Source organism: Phascolarctos cinereus, unplaced genomic scaffold (assembly GCF_003287225.1).
Source record: "Phascolarctos cinereus isolate Bilbo 61053 unplaced genomic scaffold, phaCin_HiC Scaffold_3;HRSCAF=262, whole genome shotgun sequence".
NCBI lineage: Eukaryota > Metazoa > Chordata > Mammalia > Diprotodontia > Phascolarctidae > Phascolarctos > Phascolarctos cinereus.
In genome coordinates, this window is record NW_027555736.1 from 107,102,468 (window position 1) to 107,122,129 (window position 19,662).

At 38.6% G+C, this 19,662-nt stretch overlaps 1 protein-coding gene across 1 annotated transcript in view; it reads left to right on the forward strand.

Annotated features, from left to right (window-relative positions):
- The first annotated feature begins 275 nt into the window (after positions 1-275).
- Positions 276-19,662, forward strand: part of PCGF6 (polycomb group ring finger 6) — a 34,678-nt gene continuing 15,291 nt past the window's right edge. The window contains exons 1-8 of the mRNA XM_020967746.2: positions 276-696; positions 2,546-2,645; positions 2,769-2,865; positions 7,479-7,534; positions 7,641-7,700; positions 8,079-8,187; positions 11,466-11,493; positions 17,234-17,332. Coding sequence (XP_020823405.1) covers positions 358-696; positions 2,546-2,645; positions 2,769-2,865; positions 7,479-7,534; positions 7,641-7,700; positions 8,079-8,187; positions 11,466-11,493; positions 17,234-17,332 — 888 coding nt within the window. The 5' untranslated portion in view covers positions 276-357. The remainder of the gene's footprint in view (positions 697-2,545; positions 2,646-2,768; positions 2,866-7,478; positions 7,535-7,640; positions 7,701-8,078; positions 8,188-11,465; positions 11,494-17,233; positions 17,333-19,662) is intronic.

Below are 19,662 nucleotides of genomic sequence, written 5' to 3' on the forward strand. Positions count from 1 at the left end.
TTTATTAAGCACCTTGTGAGGCAAAAACAGTCCCAGACCTCCAGTAACTCCCATTCTTATGCAACTGACCAAAACCAAGGTTCCCAGGCTTTTTGATAGTTAAGAGCTCTTTCCATTAGCTGCTTTTAAAATTTGGCGAGGTCTCTTTAAGGAGGTGTGGGTCATGAGCCCCTCCCTCCTCACCTGCCCTCCATCACCCCGCCCTCGTCCTGGATTGGAGGGGGGAAAGGGGAGGTGACAGACTACGTTTCCCGGCAGCACTTGCCCAGGTCTTCCTGCGCCTGCGCAGCATCCCAATCGGCCGGTCCTTCGAGCTCGCGCGCTCGCTGCTCCCTTCGCCTTCGCTCATCCACGAGCATGGAAGGGACTTCTCTTGTCTACGGCGCGCGGGAGCCCGGGACCGCCGCGGCCCCACCACGGTCCCGCCACCCTCCTCCTTCGCCGCCGGTGCTGGAGGAGGGACCGCCGCCTCTGCCCCCTCTGCCCGAAGTGGGCACCTCTGGCTGCTCGGGCTCCCGGCCCCCGGAGCTGGAGCCCGAGCGCAGCCTGGACGGCTCGAGCGGGAACTACGTCGACGAAGAAGAGGAGGAGGATGAGGAGCTGGAGGAAGACGAGGACGAGGACGAGGAGGAGGAAGGGAGTCGCTTCCCGCTGGGGCTGGATGGGAACAGGCTGGACTCAGAGGACGAGGACGAGGTAAAGAGCATCCCTCGGCCTAGGCTGCCTTGGAAGTGGGGAGGAGGAAAACAAGGAGGAGGAGGAAGAGGCTGAGAGAGGGCTTCCCAAAGCAGGACCCATCAGGACTCTCCCACCTCCACCCCCGGGGAGCAGCGACCTGTGGAGCTCGGGAGGGGCTGCACAAACACGCAGCCACCCTCCCCTCTGAACTCCAAGACTCAGGCTGTCACCCATGCCTGGAAAGCTCTCCCTCCTCCACTCTTGACTACTGACCTTGGTTTCCTTTAAGTTCCCAACTAAAAACCCCATCTTCTCGAGGAAGTTTCCCCAACCCCTCTTAATCCTAATTGCCTTCTCTCTTTTAATTATTTCCTATTTATATCCTATATATTGCTTGCGTGGTACATATGTTTGCATCCTTAAAGCTGTAGTGAAAGAGGGAGGGATCCTCTCTCCTTTCTCTTCCTCCTCTTGTTCCCTCAAGCTATCTTTGAGCGTCCATGAGCCTTGGGAGATGATTAGTAAAGGCAGAACCAAGAACATAATTAGGAGTGGGAGGGATTTGGAGATTGACAGAGAAGGAAAACTGGTGGAGAAGACGGAACTGAGTAGCCCCAAGTCACAAAGCTTTTTAGCAGTGGAGCCGGTAACTCTGATCTACTGACTTCCAGTCAGTCCAAAGTGCCAAGTGACTTTCTCCAAGGTTCTGCAGTTGACGTTTTTTCTATCTATACTCAATCCATGGAGCCTCCTGGAAAGAATGGAAGCCTCAGGTTCTCCTGCTGACTTGCTTTGTGAACCTGGGCAAACCTCTTAACTTCTCTCACCTACTATTTTCTCACCTTTCAAACAAGGGTAATAATAAACCCTTCCTGGCATGTTTGTTTGTTTTAGAATTATTGGGAGAATAAAATATGTGGCAGGTAAAACTTAAACTTTCCAGATGGTGAGAGTTTAAAACCTGAACTAATTTTATTAAACTTTTGAGAAAAGGCTAGTTATCTTTGTAAAGGCCCTAAAGGTCTTATCATAATACTTTGCACATAGTAGGTACTTAATATTTGTTCCTTTCCCCTGGAAAGAATGGGTACTTAATTCAAAAAGTAAATTTGGTATATCATAGAATGCTTGCAGGGTGGGAGACAGAGTCTGAAATATATGTATTGTATAATTGACTCCTAGCACTTCTAGTCATTCACAGTATGATAAATTTAGAGTTGTAAGGTATATTCTGCCTGGCACTTAAAACCCTGTTCAACCTAGCTCCACATTACCTTACTAAACTTTTCCCCCCCACATTACCCCTTGCAATTGTTGTCCCAGCCAAATTGACCACTTTGTTTTTCCTCACATTCAGCTCAATTCCATGAACATCTATTAAGTATCTACTATATGCCAGGCACCATGCCAAGCATGGGGGATACAAAAAGAGGCAAAAGACAGTTCTTGCCCACAAGGAGCTTACAATTAAATGATGGGGACAACTACATTCCATCCCTCTATTCTGTTCCTTTGCATAAGCTGTTGTTCCCTATGCCTGTCATCCCTGCTTCATTAGCTTCCTTGAATACTCAGCTCAATAGCCATCTCCCCCTGTGTCTGCTAGTATCTCCCTCTCCTTACCTTGTATTTACTTTGTATTTATTTTGCAGCTGTTTATATAAATGCCAGTTGTTTGCCTTTTAGAATATAAGCTCCTTTGAGGAGAGAATCTGTTTCATTGTTCTTTGTTTCACCAACATTTAGAAAACCATGACTGGCACATAATAGATGCTCACTGATTGATTTATTTAGTCCAACCTCTCATTTTACAAGTGAGGGAAGGGTTGTCTGACTCCTTTAAAGACTGTTTCCATTATATTTGCAGCGTATGATTAGTCTCTCTGAGTTGACTCCATACATCTTGTGTTCAATCTGCAAAGGGTACCTAATAGATGCTACGACCATTACAGAATGTCTTCACACATGTAAGCATATATATACATATATATATATATATATATACATAAACATAATCATGATTGTACGTGTATTTTCAAATCTAGACTTATGGAAGCACCTTAATTTTTAAAATTTTGCCTTTCCAACAGTTTGTAAAAGCTGCATCGTAAGGCATTTTTACTATAGCAACAGATGTCCAAAGTGCAACATAGTAGTGCACCAGACACAGCCTCTTTATAACATCAGGTAAGAACATCTGGGTGGTTAATGTTACCAGCAATCACACAAGCTGTATATGTAAATTTCCAACTATAGTTAAAGGTTTGTTTGAATGGTCTTATAAAATCAGAAGTGTCTGAGGCCAGCACAATATTGTTATTTTCAGTATGTTTAGAATGTAGCATATATGTGACCTGGGCCTTTAAATGCAGCATCAGTATCCTATTCTGGGATTCTGTGGAGGACAGCAAGAAAACAATAACAATAATGAAGATGCTTCTAGGTATTCACGGGGAAGTGGAGGGGGGGGAACCAAAAGAAAGTTAGGAACAGGTTTCATGGCCTTATGGCCTCAGATGTGTAGGTGCCAAAGTACAGAATATAGTAACAAAGTAAACTTGAAATTTTTAAATAGGGTTAATAGGATCTCATAAGCATCACTAGCATTTGGTGAGAATAGAACTCTTGAATGGAATATGGCAGTGAAAGAGTAAGGTTACTCAAAAGAAGCTTCTAATAGAAAAAGGGTCAAGGAGCAGCACAAGAAGGTATGTAAATTTATGAACCTGAGTATGAAAGCCCAACAGCATTTGGATGAGAATAAAAAATGTAGAAAAGACAAGAGTGCAGAATTTAGAGTTGGAGAATCTGGGTTTGAATCCTGGCTCTGCCACCTGCTTTGCAGTGAGGAAGCTAGACTAAATGCATTTCCATCTTGTAGGTTTCCTTAGTTTTTAAATAATCCTTTGAGGAATAGAGGGAACTCCAAAACAAATATCTTGCCTCTCATTGTGAGTGAGAGTCAGTGTTTAAATCTAGTAGCATTCAAATGTAAACATCAGAATACTTATTTTAATCTTTTTGTTTTTATTGTTCCTGTCTGTAAACTACCTCTACCAGTACAGATCAGCAATTCATCTGTAGCTCACAGTCCTAAGGCGTTGTCTGGGTATCAAGAGGTTAAGGAACTTGGTCATGGCCACAAAATTGATATGTGTTAGATGCTGGGCTTCTAACCAGGTCTTCCTGACCTCAAGGCCAGACTTCTACTTCTTACACCAGAGGAGTCAAACACAGGGCTGAGCAGCGTGAACCAAAATAAATAAAAATAGAACATAAATAATATTAATGTGTGGTTTTCTAAGTCAGTATGTGTCTCACAGAATTCCTTATGTACAATTTAGTGGGCCCCCCCTTTCTATTTGTATTTGATACTATTCTACACCAACATAGCCTCTCAAAATATTCATGTTAATCGGGGGAAAAAGATAAGTGACCCTAATTACTAACTAGAATTGAAGATAATCACCCCCTAGTTTCTAGCACATTCTTTGAGAATTCATGACTTTATCCATATGGGTGCTTCTTCTAACCCTAACCAATACAGATTACATGTCTTCCACACCTTAGTCTCAACAAGCATCAATTAAATGCTTACATGTCTTGGGTGCTAGGGATAGAAAGGCAAAAATGAGAGTTCCTTGCTTTTGAGAAGCTTTTATTCTATTAGAGAGTGACAGATGTTCACCTATACATAAATAAATGTGAGCTGTATAAAATTAAATACACAGTAATTTGGGATGTGAGTATTAACAACTGAGAGGATCAGGAAAAGCCTCTTGATAAAGATGGTTTCTGAGTTGAACCTTGAAGGGAGCTAGGATTTCAAGAGGTAAAGGTGGGGAGGGGAGAACATTCTGTGCATGAAGTGAAGACTGTCGCAAAGGTAGGAGATGGAATGTTGTATATAGGGAAGAGCAAGTAGTCCATTTTGACTGGGGAAGGGAGGGAGGTTGCCTGGGAGGGGGTAAAATGTGATCAGCCTGGAAAGATAGGGTACCAAACCAGAGCTTAGAGGTAACAGAGAGCCACCAGTAACGTGATTAGACCTGTGCTTTAGGAATATTAATTTGACAGCTCTGTAGAAGGGTTAACTGGATGCAGGTAAGCCTATTAGGAAGCCATTTCAATAGTCAGAGCGAGACATAATGATGAGGGCCCTGATCAAGATGTAGTAAATGGTTTAATGAGGTGCTATGGCCAAAAAAAGTTTTGTGCTTTACTCTGGTGATAAGCTACTCTGATCTGAGCCAGACTGGTCCTTGGCCTTTTCAGATTAGTAGGACCTGCCAGAAACATTCTTCTCGTCTTGACATTCAGAAACTCAGGATAATCTCCTTGCCATGACGGGGCATCAGAAGAGAACTATAGTGAAGACTCTAATCTATAAATGTATATTTTGTGTTCAGGTGAAAAAAACAGTTATTTTTAAGATCTTTGAAAAGAAAACTGTTAAGACTAGAGATCTTAATAAATATTTTTTTAAAAAGATGAGATCCTGTTTCAGACCTTTCATGCTTTCCCCCCTACTTCCATGCCTTTGCTTATGCTAGCCAACCTGTACAACTAACCCTCCTCTACCTAAATCAGAGAACCCTTAGTGACATACTTCTTTTATGAAGCCTTGCCAACCTAATAGTAACTGACAATATAGTGCTTGTATGTAAAGCTCTTTACATATGCCCTCTCTTCTGAGCCTCACGAAGACCTTGTGAGAAGGTACCACAGATATTTTCTACCCTATTTTAAAGATGAGAAAGCTGAGCCTTGTAGAAGTTAAGTGGCTTGCTCATGGTCATCAGGTAGAATTTGAATTTGGGTCTTCCTGATTCCTGATTGCCTCAATATCCACCTACATTTTTTTTATATTCCAATAGCTCTTCTGGTCAATACCACACAGTTTTAGGACTGAGTTAATCTTACACTACTTAGTATTGTTATTTCTTTCAGTTGTGTATGATGCATCTCCCTGGGTTTTAAGTCCATTGGGGAGGAATTTAGTTTGTTTTGGTATTCTGGTAGGCACAGAGTAAGCCTACCGGATTTGATAGGAAATAGCTAATTCCTTCCTCTTTACCTTTGCTATTACTGAGTATAATCCTTCAGCGGAAAAAATGGTCATTTAGTGAAATAGAGGACTTTCAAGCACTCTTGATGAAAAGACCAGAGCTGAATAGAAAATTTGACTTTCAAATATAGGACTCAAGTGGAACATGAAGAGGTAAACAGGAAAGAGAAATCATAAGAGACTTATTAAGATTGAACTGTTTAAATTCCTGCATGGAAAGATGATATTTATAACTCATGAGACCTTTGTCAGTAGTAGGGTAGTTAGAAGAAAAAAATTATATGCATGTATATGTAGATAGATAGTTAGAGGGCACAGGATGAGCTGAAGATTAAGGGGTCATATCTGGTGAATAAAATTAAGGGATGAGAGAGGATGATACTCAGAGAAGAAGAAAGGGAGAGGTAGAATGGGGTAAATTATCTCACACAAAAAAAAAAGCAGAAGAAAAGTCTCTTACAGTGGAGGGGAAACGGGGGAAGGTGAGAGGGAATGAGTGAATCTTATTCTCATAGGATTTGGCTTAAGGAGGGAATAATGTACACATTCAATTGGGTATGGAAATCTGCCTTACCCTACAGGAAAATAGGGGGAGAAGGGGACAAGAGAGCAGGGGGATGATAGAGAGATGGGCAGATTGGGAAAGGGAGTAATCAGAAGGAAATACTTCTGAGGAGGGACAGGGTCAAAAGAAAGAATAGAATAAATGGGAGGGCAGGATAGGATTAAGGGAAATAGAGTTAGTTTTTCACAACATGTCTACTATGGAAGTGTTTTGCATAACTGCACATGTACAACCTATATTGAGTTGCTTGCCTTTTCAATGAGGGTGGGTGGGGAGGGAGGAAGAGAGAAAATTTGAAACTTAAAGTTTTAAAAACATATGTTTAAAAAAAATGTTTTCACATGCTACTGGGAAATAAGAAATACAGGAAATGGGGTACAGAAGTCTATCCTGCCCTACAGGAAAATAGAAGGGGAAGGGGATAAGAGAAGGGGAGAGAGATAGAAGAGAGGACAGACTAGGGGAAGGGATATTCAGAATGCATGCCATCTTGGGGTGGGGGGAGGGGTGAGATGGGGTGAAAATTTGGAACTCAAAAACTTGTGGAAGTGAATGTTGAAAACTAAAAATAAATTTATATTAAAAAAAATAAAATTCAAAACTGTCCAATAAAAAAAAGGAAAAAAAAGAAGCCTTTGCTATTACAATTATTAATGAATAATTTTGTGGTATTCTTAAAGTTTTCAGTTTTCTTGTCAATTAGTATTGTGTTTTGTCATTTGTTTTTCCTTTCTTTGATATGTCTATTAAAAGATAAGTTAAATATACTAAAGTCTGTTTCCATTCTAAAGTAGACAGTTCTTATTGACCAAATTGAGCTTCTGCTCTGTACAATATATTAGATCCTGTGGAAAGTACAATGAAGTGTAAAATGCCCTACTCTCAAGTTTATTACATTCTGAGTAGAGAAGCAAATCTACCTGCACAAAACAACTCATGAACAATTCAAGGTGTAATGTCATTGTACAGTGAATTGCGTAGTACAGATAGTATACAGTACTCTCTTCTTGAGACCTCTGAAGTCACCCTAAAAGTAAACTCACTCCAGATAGTATAACAGTTCATTTTTAAAACGGAAAAAAGTTGATAACCCAGAACAGAATATATGCTGTACTGAAATGAATTCTTCTGAACTCTCAGCTACCCTTCATCCTTTCCTTTTATCAGGTTGGATCGACAGTTACAAGACATAGTATACAAATTAGTGATCAATCTAGAAGAAAGTAAGTTTAAAAAAAAATTATTACAAAGTTCTGAATCCCAGGATCACCATTCATTTTACCAGTTGCATTTTAAATATAATGTAGCCTATCTTCTTTCATTTTATAGGAGAGAAAAAACAAATGCATGATTTTTACAAAGAAAGAGGTCTAGAAGTACCAAAACCTGGTAAGTTTGTATGATAAATTTCAGTGTACCTTTAGATTTTTTTTTTCACAGTAAATTTCTCTAGTTTTAGAATTTCTGTTTTGGAAATGAGAGTTTGAATAATGTGTTTGATTCCAAATACTCTAAGTACTCTGAAGTAACTAATAAAATACTTTGTTTTCATTGTTTTCTGAGCCACTCTCCTTAGGTGATTGTTTTTACAGAATTCCTAATATCTTCATGAACTTTGTACTGATTACCAATATTATTGAAACTAGCTGTTGAGAGCGTTGTAATCTTTTTTCAAGACTGACATGTATGTGATATATATGTAATCAAACATATAAAATATGTGGAATTTTATTTTCACACAGCACTTTTGATTTTGTCTTCAAATAGCTGTTCCTCAGCCAGTCACTGTAAGCAGGGGGAGACCTAGGAAAGTTCTGGGGTCAGTTTTTCGTATTCCTCCAGAACTTGATATGTCTTTATTACTGGAGTTCATTGGGTGAGTATCTTGAAGACTTACATAAGGCTTTACCTTATAAAAAAGACTGTGTATTGTTATAGTAAATATAAAATTTTATTAAATTATAGGTTAAAATAAATTTTCTAGCAAGTGATGTATTTTAGTATGCTACTGCTTTGTTAAACAGTCTTTTATAGTCAGAGAAAGAGTGTGTGTGTGTGTGTGTGTGTGTGTGTGTGTGTGTGTGTGTGTATGCATGGGTGCATGCACATATAAAATTATCATTTCTCAAAACTAGATTTTTCATTTTATAGATTTGCTAGAAGAAACCAAATGCTTTTCTGGGAAAATCTGAAGTGACTAGCTAACCTGTACTGACCATTCTGTCCTATGAACTCCTATACCATTTGTTGCCTAAATTACTCATTTATCACTTAGAAAGATGAATAACAATACAGGGTAGCATAACTTTGTGTTTGTCCCATGTCTTCAACTAAACAAGTTAGCAGCTTGAGCTTAGACTTTTGTGTGCATATAGTAAGTGTTCAATAAATGTTTGATGATGATGAAATCAGTTGCTTTCTTTTAAGAGGTAGAAACAATGAGCCGTTCCTAAATTCAAGCAAAAGATACCATTATTCCATAGTTTCACATTTGAGAAATATCATTTTAACAATAGAAGAAAGAAGGGGGCCAGGATAACAATTTTACATGTCACAGTAACAGCAACATTGTGATCAACTTTGATAGACTTAGCTCTTCTCAGCAATACAATGATATAAGACAATTCTAAAAGACTCATGATGGAAAATGCTATCCATATCCAGAGAAAGAACTATGAAGTCTGAATGCAGATCAAAGCATACTAGTTTCTCTTTTTGTTTGTTTTTTCTTTCTCGTGGTTTTTCCCTTTTGTTCTGATTCTTTTTTCACTACATGACTACTGTGGAAACATTTTTAATATAATTGTACATGCATAGCCTACATCAGATTGCTTACTGTCTTGGGAAGGGGGGAGGGGAGGGAGAGAGGGAAAAAAAATTTGGAACTCAAAATCTTATGAAAGTGAATGTTGAAAACTAATATATATAAAACAATTTTCCGTATCAGAGAGTAAGCCATATATAGACAATGCACTGAGTCCAGACTAACTGGCAGCCATCAATGGTTTTAAAGCAGTGCAGGAATCCAATTGGGTAAGGAATAGCTTTTGGACTATATCAGACTGCACTTTTACTACATGGGCTGCCACACATGCTGCTGGTGTAGTGTCTTATTAAAATGCTCTTCCTTGTTAAGTTGTGCTTTATGTGGAAATCACAGTTTTGGGGTAAGTCATTGATACTCCTTGAACTTTGGTTTCTATGTACATAAAAAAGACATTGTTAAAAGGAAAAACCAGAGTCAGATGGCCAAATTATGGTCTAACTGCTGCTATCCCTTAATACTCTCTTCTGTTTACAGAATTATGTGTCCTTTGAATAACACACAGAGTTGTTCTTGAAAAAAGTTCTCAGAATGTTCAAACTGTAATTGGCATACAGAATGTGGAAGTGTCACTAAAATAATAAAGAAATATGCACAGCATTTGCATAGTAAGGTAAATTGGCTCATTATAAGCTAATAGCATGACAGCTATCAAAAGAGCTCATAGGATCTTATCAACTGCATTAATAGAAAAATAACACTCAGTGCAAGGAAGGTTAACAGTTTTGTTGTACTGTGTGCTTATCAGACCTCCATAATCTAATGGGGTACACACAAAAACCCCCCCATAAAATAATGCATAAGTGCATGAAAGATGCTGAGAAACTTGTGTGAGGTATGAAGTGAAAGTGTATTATAGACTCTACAAGGCAGAGGTTACCAGTTGACATGGATAGAAATTTAGTTCGTAGAACAAGGACACTGACAGTCCTCTTGTACTCTTCTTCACCTCTGCATATTGTGTTCAGTTTTGCCTACCACATTTTAAGTGAAACATTGACAAGCCAGAGTATGTTCAGTGGACAATAACCAAGAAGTCTGGGAAGTATGTGACAAATAATATTAAGGGGATTAGGGATGTTTAGTCTGGAAAAGAAAAGGTGATGTAATTTGAAGATCTGTCCTGTATAAGAAGGCTTAGTTTTTTTTCTGAATAGTTCTAGTAGCAAGAACTGGAATCAGTGGAGTAGAAGTTAGAAGGAGACAGATTTCAGCTGATAAAGAGAATTTTCCCAACAATTAGAACTATCTATAAATTGAATAGACTGTTTTGTGAGCTAATAATATTCCCATCAGTGGAAGTGTTCGAGCAGGAGTGTTGCAGATGGGTTTCATTTTGAGTATAGGATGTTAGATTAAAGAACTCCTAGAATCTCTTCCAACTTGGATTCTATGGTTCCATATGTTTTTGCCTCTTTTTGAGTGACAAATTTGGTACAATAGAGGTTACAGTCCTAGTCTAGTACTTGGTACTGGAGTCAGCAGACTTGAATTTTGGTTCTTGCTCAGCCAGTAATTAACTGTGGGACCTTGGACAGCTTATTTTGCCTCTCTGTTCATTAGGTGAGGAGATTGGAATAAATAATCTTTAAGATCCCTTTCATCTCTGAAACTCTGTGATTCTGCAGAGTCATACAAATATTTTTAAGGGGGTAAGGGATGATACTTTAGTAAGGTATTCACCTTACTAAACAGTACAACATATTAAATGCCTTCTTGTCTTTTGAGTACTGTGTCTGGGCATTGAGAAAAATGTAGTTTGAATAAGATGGTTGAGGGACACCAGTCATATAAAATAATACTCAGATTCGTGGGAGGTGCAAAGTACTATGTGAGCTTTGAAGTGATGATAAATTGTTGAACAGAAATCCTCTAAAACAGCTACCATAAATGGGCCAGCCCATAAAATCCTTTGAAATCTTGCTTCATTAGAAATAATATAGAAAAAAAAATTAAAACTATGAAGAGCTCAAAACATATGAGCAGGAGACTCAGGAATGTCTTACTATTAAATTAATTCTGAAATTTCATATTTTGTAGAAGAATAATGATGAGACTAACATGAATACATTCAAAGTTATATGCTGGGTAAAGCTGCTGATGCCAACCACCAGATGGCAGAAACAACAAGCAGGAAAGCTTTATCAGTAAAATTTAAGTGGGTCAAGATTGTTGACATTAATCTATTTTGATTATTTAAAAATGTAAAGTTTAGCTCAGCATTGTTTTGTTTTTTAAAAAGCTTAAATTTGTCTCCCTCAAATAGTCATACTCTTGCTTTGCTTTTAATATGATAAAGTAAAACATTGAAATTCGATTTTTCTTTTCAGAGCTAATGAAGGCACTGGACATTTTAAGGTATTTTTTTTTAATTTTTCAGTTCTGTCTTTCATTTCGAATGAGTTCTGTGTAGCCTGTAAAGCCAGTCAGATTACCTTTCACAGTGAGATTTATATAAAATGTTTTATGCATAAAACAAATACTTATATGTGAAGGACATTGTCTGCCTCTCAGAAATGTTTTTTGAAAAAAAGAAAGCGGTAACAAGTAGAGATTTATTATTTAAGGCAAGGTGGAGTAAAGAAAAACAAATGGTTAACCCATTTAAAAATATTTCAAACCAAGTACTAAACAAACATGGCTACAATGAGAAAATGTCTCAGCATTTTTTGCATAGTTGGCACTTAGCCCTATAAAAGCTTAAAATTGTGTTTGCATGTAACATTTTTGGCTCCAGTTAACCTGCCCTAACTTGTTGCTTCAATCATTTCTTCAGATTTTAGAGGGAAGACTGAGCTCCCTTGGAATGTGCTTTGGTTCAGAGCTGCCTTTAAAGCTCCAAACTATAGGCTTCCATTGTACACACACGGTGTTGTGCTTTGATACTGTAGTCTGTGTCATTCAGAGAAAGGCAGCATGCCTTCTGTAATGCTAAATGCCTTCCTAATCTATTAGAGCTCTTTGAGGAAGTAAACATGCATGTGAATAAAGGGGAGTCAATAGGTATAATCTGTTTCTTTTTTTAAAGCCTTTTATTAGTTTTTACTTTCAAGGCTATTTTAAAAAATTCCAATGGGATTGGTGAACTGTTTTAGAACAGAACCAATTTAGAACATGCAAATGGTAAGAATAAATAGGTATTTGAGTGGAGGAATTTAATAGGGTTTCCCAGATTGGTGCTAGGATTGGTTTTATTTAAGATTTTTATTAGTAATCTGGGAGAAAGAGTTAAACCTTGCAGATAATCTGACACCAACCCTGAATTACTCTTACTGTCTGCCTCCTTTGCTCCTACTCACATGATGCTGAATGGGGCTGAAGGAAGTCTCTCACAAATGGCAGCTGGTTCCACTGTAGATAAATGTTATGATTTCAGCTGGGGTCTCACTGCAACTAGGCAATCCTTCAACTTCTCCCTAATTAATTCTGTAATCCACTCCCCTAGAGGTTGTTCCAAACTTTAGCAAGTCTTCAAAAATGTCCCCTTCCGGTGAGATGGGGTCTCAGCTATGAATCTAGGAGCTATCTCTTGGACATCAGGATCCCTCAGTTCTCCAGTGGGGAGAAGGGGGAGAACCTTTGTTGGTGCTGAGTAGGTGAGGACCTTGTTCTCCCATCCCCCACCCCCACCCCATCAGAGGAGAGCTTTAGGAATAATTAGGAACACTAGAGACCAAAGGAAGGGCAGGGGGGCTGGGCCAGCTGCCTCCACCGCCTTGTGACCGCTGTGCAATGCCCCCTGCCTGACACACACTGCCCTCTGCCTCCATGTGTGCCAGGCTCAGGGTAGGGGGTAGCTGGTCCCTTCCAGTCCTGTGGGGGCAGCGAAGGGGGGCAGATGCAGGCCTGTTCTGCACCTCTTTGCTGATGGCTCCAGCATGTACTCCCCCTTTCCCCATGCTTCCCCCACAAAAAGGGGAAGCACCCTCCATTAAGAATCCCCCAGCCCTACCATGTGCCTTGGGTGCCCCCCACCCCCCATCTCAGCCATCAAGGCGGAAGCCTTCTACACTACAGAGGGGCCTGGGGAGCCCCTCCCTCTCTACCCCTAGTGCCTTCCCCCCACAATACCCCAGAGCAGCTCAGCCCAGGGAGGGAAGGGCTGCAACCCTACCCAGAGCAAACCTCTTATTTATTAGCTTTAGTTTACACCCTGGAATTACCCCGCCCCCATCCCCTGGGGGTTCTGGGGTGGAGCCCAGGGCCCCTTTTGATTCCCAACCCCTGGTTTGTATTTAGCTGCCAAATAAAATTCCCACTGGCCCCCCCTTTTTCTTGGGGGGGGGCTGGGTGCTGTCCCCTCCCCCACTTTGTTTATAACCCCCCCAACCCCCCCCCCCCCCCCCCCCCCCCCCCCCCCCCCCCGCTATATCGCATATTGCTGAGTTTTCTATTTTTGCAAAATAAAGTGATGGAAACTCAAAAAAAAATATCCCCTTCCCCCACCCTCTCACCTGAAATCTTGGTCTTATGATTGAACAAATAAGTTGAGGTTATTTGTTAAGAACTCCTTTTTCCTTCTTCCTCATTTTATAAGCCCTCCTCACCCCTTGACTTTTTCCCCTACCATATCTTCTTTTTCTGATGAAGAGATAGCCCTCTTCTCCAAGGGCTCTCTACTTTTGCTCTTGATCCCATCCCCTCCAGCTGACTGTACCCATTATTAGTTCTTCTGTTTAATCTTCTATCTCTGGTTCCTGCTGCCTATAAACACACTAAAGTCTCTCCTTAATAAGCCTTTTAGCTCCTACTCTTTGCTATAAATATTGCCATTTTCTTCTCTTTTCCCTTTCTTAGCCAGACTTCTTGAAAAAGCCATCCACATTCAGTATATCCACTTCTCTCTCAACTCCCTTCAACTTAGCTTCTTACCTTATTCAATTGAAACTGCTATTTCTAAAACCGACTCTCTAAAGTCAGCAACATCTTCCAGTGGGCAAATCTAACGGCCTTTTTTTGGCCTTCATTTTCTTGACCTCTCTGTACCTTTTGATACTGCTGATCACTTTGTTCTGAACACTTTTCTTCTCACACGTTCCAATTATGAGAAATAGCTTTCATCTTATCTTCCCTTTTCCGTACTACTCTATTCCTCCTTTTTAAAAAAAAATTTTTTTTTTTGCTTTTTGGTGAAGCAGTTGGGGTTGTGACTTGCCCAGAGTTACACAGCTAGTTATTCCTCCTTTTAAATTCTCTTCTTTTCCCCCTTAGAGTAGAACCCAAGTCCTCTGTTTTTCTTATTTAACTCCCCCAATACCTCTTGAAGACATAAAATTGATGAAGTAATACTTATTTCTTCTCCCCCTATTAGAATGTTAGCACTGAATCATCATATAGCTCATTCCATTCACTCAAATATGTTTATCTTTCTAGGTTTCTCCGGACTCTTTATGTTTGCATTTCATAGTGCCTACTCAGCTCTTTTCTTTTCATCAGAAATGCTTAAAAATCCTCTGTTCCTCCTCTAGCATAATGCTGTAGATTAGATTGTTCTTTATCTTTGACCTTTTGGAAAATTACGTTCTAAGCTCTCTTCTCATTTATAGGTCATTTGTGATCTTGACTGTAGTCCCTTGCTACATAAACTGCTTCTTAATGGTTGCTTGTAGTATCTTTTATTTGATACGAGCTCTGGATTTTGGCCATAACATTCCTAGAACTTTTCCCTTGGGAATTTTTTTTTTCCAAGAGGTAATCAGTAGGTTCTTTCTGTCTTCACTTTGTCTTCTGATTCGAATAGATCAGGGCAGTTATCATTGATAATTTCCTGAAATCTAGTGTCCACGGTTTTTTAAAATCATGGTTTTTAACAATTCTTTATTTATCTTTCATTGACCAGTTTAACAAGTCTCTTGTTTTTAATATCAGATGTGTTTTTTAGTCTTTTGGTTTTGTTCTATATTTCTGTGTTTTATTTCATTTCTAATCTCTTTTGCATACATGCGTATGATGCCCCAAGTAGAATGTACCCTCCTTTAGGACAAGAATTGTTTCTTTTTTATCCCTAGTGCTTAGCACAATGCCTTGCACACAGTAAGCACTTAATAAATGTTTGTTAAATGACTGATTGCCCAAGGATTGTGTGAGCGTATAGAAGTTTTAAGATATGGAAGAGAGAAGATAAGGGAAGCTCACAACCATCTTCTCAGTAAAGTGGGAGGCAAGTTCATCTTCTGAGAGAGGGAGATAGAAATGGAGCTGGGAACATGAAGAGAAAGAAGGTTTGGAATAACTGCCATGGAGATTGTGATTGGAAATTAATACATGGATAAAACAATTGCCATATAGCAGTGAAGTTAGAAGACATAATTTGTTATAGACCTAGTCTGCCATTTTGTTACTTCCTATATCAGTGTTCAGTATCTTTGGAGTAGGAAGAGATGATACACATGGTGGACAAAGATGAAAATAAGTGAAGGATGAACATCACAAGAATGAGGGATTCAAGGATAAAGAACTGCCTGGTTGATCCAGGTTAACAGATGGTCAGGATAGTTAGGTAGAACATGCATATTAAAATGAGAGAACAGGGAGTGAGGACCTGGAGTCACAGTGAAAGTAAAAAGCGATTTCAATAGGTGTGAGACAGTAAGAGAAAGAGAACAGAAAATCTATCAGAGAAGGCCTCTGAAGGGTTTAGGATCCTAAATGGTGGAGCAGTTTTAAGAGATGATAAAATTTAAGTTATGATCATTCCTGGAGGTGACTGAGCCAGCAGAGTAGAGATGGAGAGCCTGGAAGTTGGGGTTGATATTCTGGGAGTCCAGACTATCCAAAGGGGAATTCCAGTAAATATTGAAGTCATGAAGGAGGAGGGCAAGGATTGGGGCGAACAGGAAAACTGAGCCAAGAGGCTGAAGTCACAGAAGAAGAAATGGTGCCTTTGTACATGTCATCAACATGTATCTGGATAGGACATTATAATCTAATGATGTGAATTTCAAAGAATGAAAGCACAGGAAAGTTCTGAAAGTAGCCACGGGTAGCAAGAATTATGCCAGCTCTTCCTCTGAGCTCTGTTGTAGTCAAGAGAAAGAGGAGAGGAGTGCCAGCGTCAGAGAGGATGTCAAGGAATGTAGGCTTTTTAGGAAGTCAGAGTTCAGTGGTAGAATACATTTTTTTCTTTCCAAGTTCATTTATAAGACATAATTTATTTTGAAAGATTACAATTGTTTCAGGACAATAGTCAAGTAGGGTATTCCTCTACTTCTCACACTCAAATTTTATGTTCAAATCCTAGCTATATTAATTCAGTTGTTAATCCTACAGATTGATGCTATAAATTGAATTCCTTCTGTGTTGAAGATCTGTTTCATGAGATACTAAAGCATTTTTCAAATCCAGAAAATGTCAACGTTATCTTCTAGAAATATGGAGTTAGGGAAACTTTTTTTATCAGATAGGTAGTTGACTTTAAGACATATTTCTAACTTTATTTCTTTGGTAAAATATTTCTTGATTTTAGAGAACTGATTATGAAAAATACTTTCTGTTGGCAGACAGTTTGTGGATATCTGTTAGGTGGGCTCAATATTTGGGTTTTGGTTTGTTTAACTACACTTCTTGGTTATAAAGGGGATTCCATTGTTAGAGAAGAGCTGAAAGAAGTCTCTTGAAAATGACAATGATGTAAAAAAGCATCAATAAAATTTTTTAAACTTTTAATTTAGTTCTCAAATTTATTTATGTGCCTATTGTGTGCTCTATGTGAATCTCTAGAGATATAAAGACAAACCTGAGATATAAACCCAATCCCTGTCCTCAGAGAGTTTGTATCCCAATGGAGCTGGAGAGTCAGTTTTAGGAAGAGATCATTCATTAATCACTGGGTGTATCAGGGTAGCGTGGGGGAAGCACCTTATTCAACCTTTAAAAGATCATAAGGATTCTGAGAAGTGGCTTTGAGGAGGGAGAGGGGGTGTGATGTGTTCCAGGCCTGAAAAATGACCGCCCCAGTGTACAAATTGGGAAACAACAGAATGTTGGCTTTAGCTAGACTAGAGGTAGCATGAAACAGAGTAATCTTTACTATGAAAGGTGTTTAAAATGTGCTAAGTAACCCAATTTGTGTCTATAAATAATTTCAATGTTCTTACAGCCACTGGAAAAGAAGTTTGTTCGTGTTTCAGGAGAAGCAACTATTGGGCACGTTGAAAAATTTCTCAGAAGAAAAATGGGTCTCAATCCAGCTTGTCAGGTATAATGCACATATGTAGTTAGAATAAGATTGGCAAATCTTTCATGCATAGTGTTAGCAGCTCACAATTGAGCTAGTAGTAGCCTTCATGTAAAAGGCAAAAATTCTCTAACATTTCATTCAGTGAGACTTATTTTTATCTAAACCAGAATGCTGTGTGTTTGTCAAAAGAAGCAACACAGACATTAATTGAACAAAGCAGACATGCAGGTTGACTTTGCACCTTACTCACATTTGGCTTACTATACTTGCTTTCTTAGCTTGTCTTAGTGAAAATAACCTGGGGATATCGGGAGTAATAAAGAGTCCTTGGAACTCCAATCTCAGCCCCATTTGTAGAAAAAAAGATAACCAATTCCCCCCCCCACACACACACACACATGCCGCTAGATTAGATCATCTCCAAAGATGAATTGGTTTAAGTATTTTTGGAAAGAAACCAAAGCTCTTCCTCTGTCAGCCTGTGGTTTTGTTCATTTTTCTTTTTCCCTATATTTGTGAAATTAGAAACCTTCAGCCTTTTTCAATAATGAATAACTCTGTTATATACTTACTTAAATCCTATGCTGCAGAATAAATGTAAATTACATAGCAAAATACCCTACCTTTTCATTGCTTGAACTCAATGCCTTATATATTTGTGTTATCTATTTTCTGTACTTTAGCACAGTATAAAAATTCATAATAGGAATTCTTTTCTGTTGTTAAGAATTCTTAAACTGGGGTCCATAAACTTGTATTTTGTTTTGTGATATATGTATAACTGAATTTCAGGATAATTGATTTCTTTTATAATACATTTAAAAACATTATTCTGAGAAGGAGCCCATAGGCTTCATCAGACTGCCAGCAGACTCTGTGACACAAAAAAAAATTACAAATTCCTGGTTTAAAAGATCTCAGCTGTTGTTGATTATAAGACAATAAAATGTTAAGTGATAACCCTGAAATTGTGCTAGCCTTTCTAATACGTTTCTTTTCATCAACAAAATGCTGCTTGCATTTTCAGCACTAATCCTGACTGAGTTGCTATCACATAGTGACTGAAAGTTAGAAATGAATTATTCAACAGTCTGTAGATGCAATGAACTTAAGTTTACTCTTCCCTAATTAGTTAAAAATACATTTGGTGCCATCTGTAATAAATAGCTATTTATGGGGAGCTTAAAAAGGAAAATATGAGCAATCACATAATTATCTATCACTCCTGAATAAAAAAATCAAGAGGCATGGGCCCTGTTAGAGCAAAATAGATATGACATGATGAGTATTGGGAGTTGGGGATTCTTTCTAATTTGTAGATTACTTTCTCTTTAACTGACTAGCAACTGGAAAACTAATTCTGTTTAAGCTTTACATAATTGATGTTTTAAAGTTTTTTCAGGGCAGCTTTTACTTGACTTGGCTATGTAGAAGTTTGCTTTGTTTTTAATATAGCATTACTATAGATCATAAACACCCTTGATCTTGAAATAGAGAAAACATTCAAGATTTCTACTCAATCTTCAACTTCCCATGTCACTTCTTTATATGGTACATGGTCTTTCTGTATTCACATACTATGTCTGTGGTCACTTTTATAAGTGGTAATTTTTATTCAGACTGAAATATATGTACAGAACAGAATAAACTTTTCAATTCAGGAATTCAGTCTTTTTAGGCTACTGATCTGAAGTGAGACAGGCCTATAACTATGAGTCATGGGCAACCTGATGAAAAATTTTAGCTCATCAGTATTAGTAGGCTTGAGTAATAATAATAATGATAATTGCTAACATTTATGTAACGCTTAGTATGTTCCGGGCATTATGCTAACTGTTTTGTAATTATCTCGTTTGATCCTCACAACCCGTTGGGAGGTAGATGCTATTATTATCCCCATTTTACAGATGAGGAAACTAGAGAGTGACTAGGGACAGTGATAGTCTTCAATTTCTCAAGCCTGCCAACGATGACTTCCTTTAAGCCGTTCATTTTACCAAAGTGGTGAATGTGTGATATGCTTACTAACCTGTGACCTTCATACGCAGTTATGTATTAATAGGGGTGAGTGGTAACCAGGAGTTTCAGATCTATTAAGTAATGAATTACCTTTTAAGTCACAAGTAGCAGAATAGAATAAAGGAGAAAGGCAGTTGTGGGGTGGGGGATCCAATTTAGGGCTTCTCAGTGAGTGATTTTAAGTTAGTTGTTAAGCTCTGAAAGGGTGAGTGAATACTGAAGAGAAGACTTGGGGGGCAGGGGATGTAAACAAAAGCTGTTTTCAAGTATTTGAAGAGTTTTCGTGTAGAAGAAAGATCTGCTTAGTCCCAGATATCAGAACCAGGCAT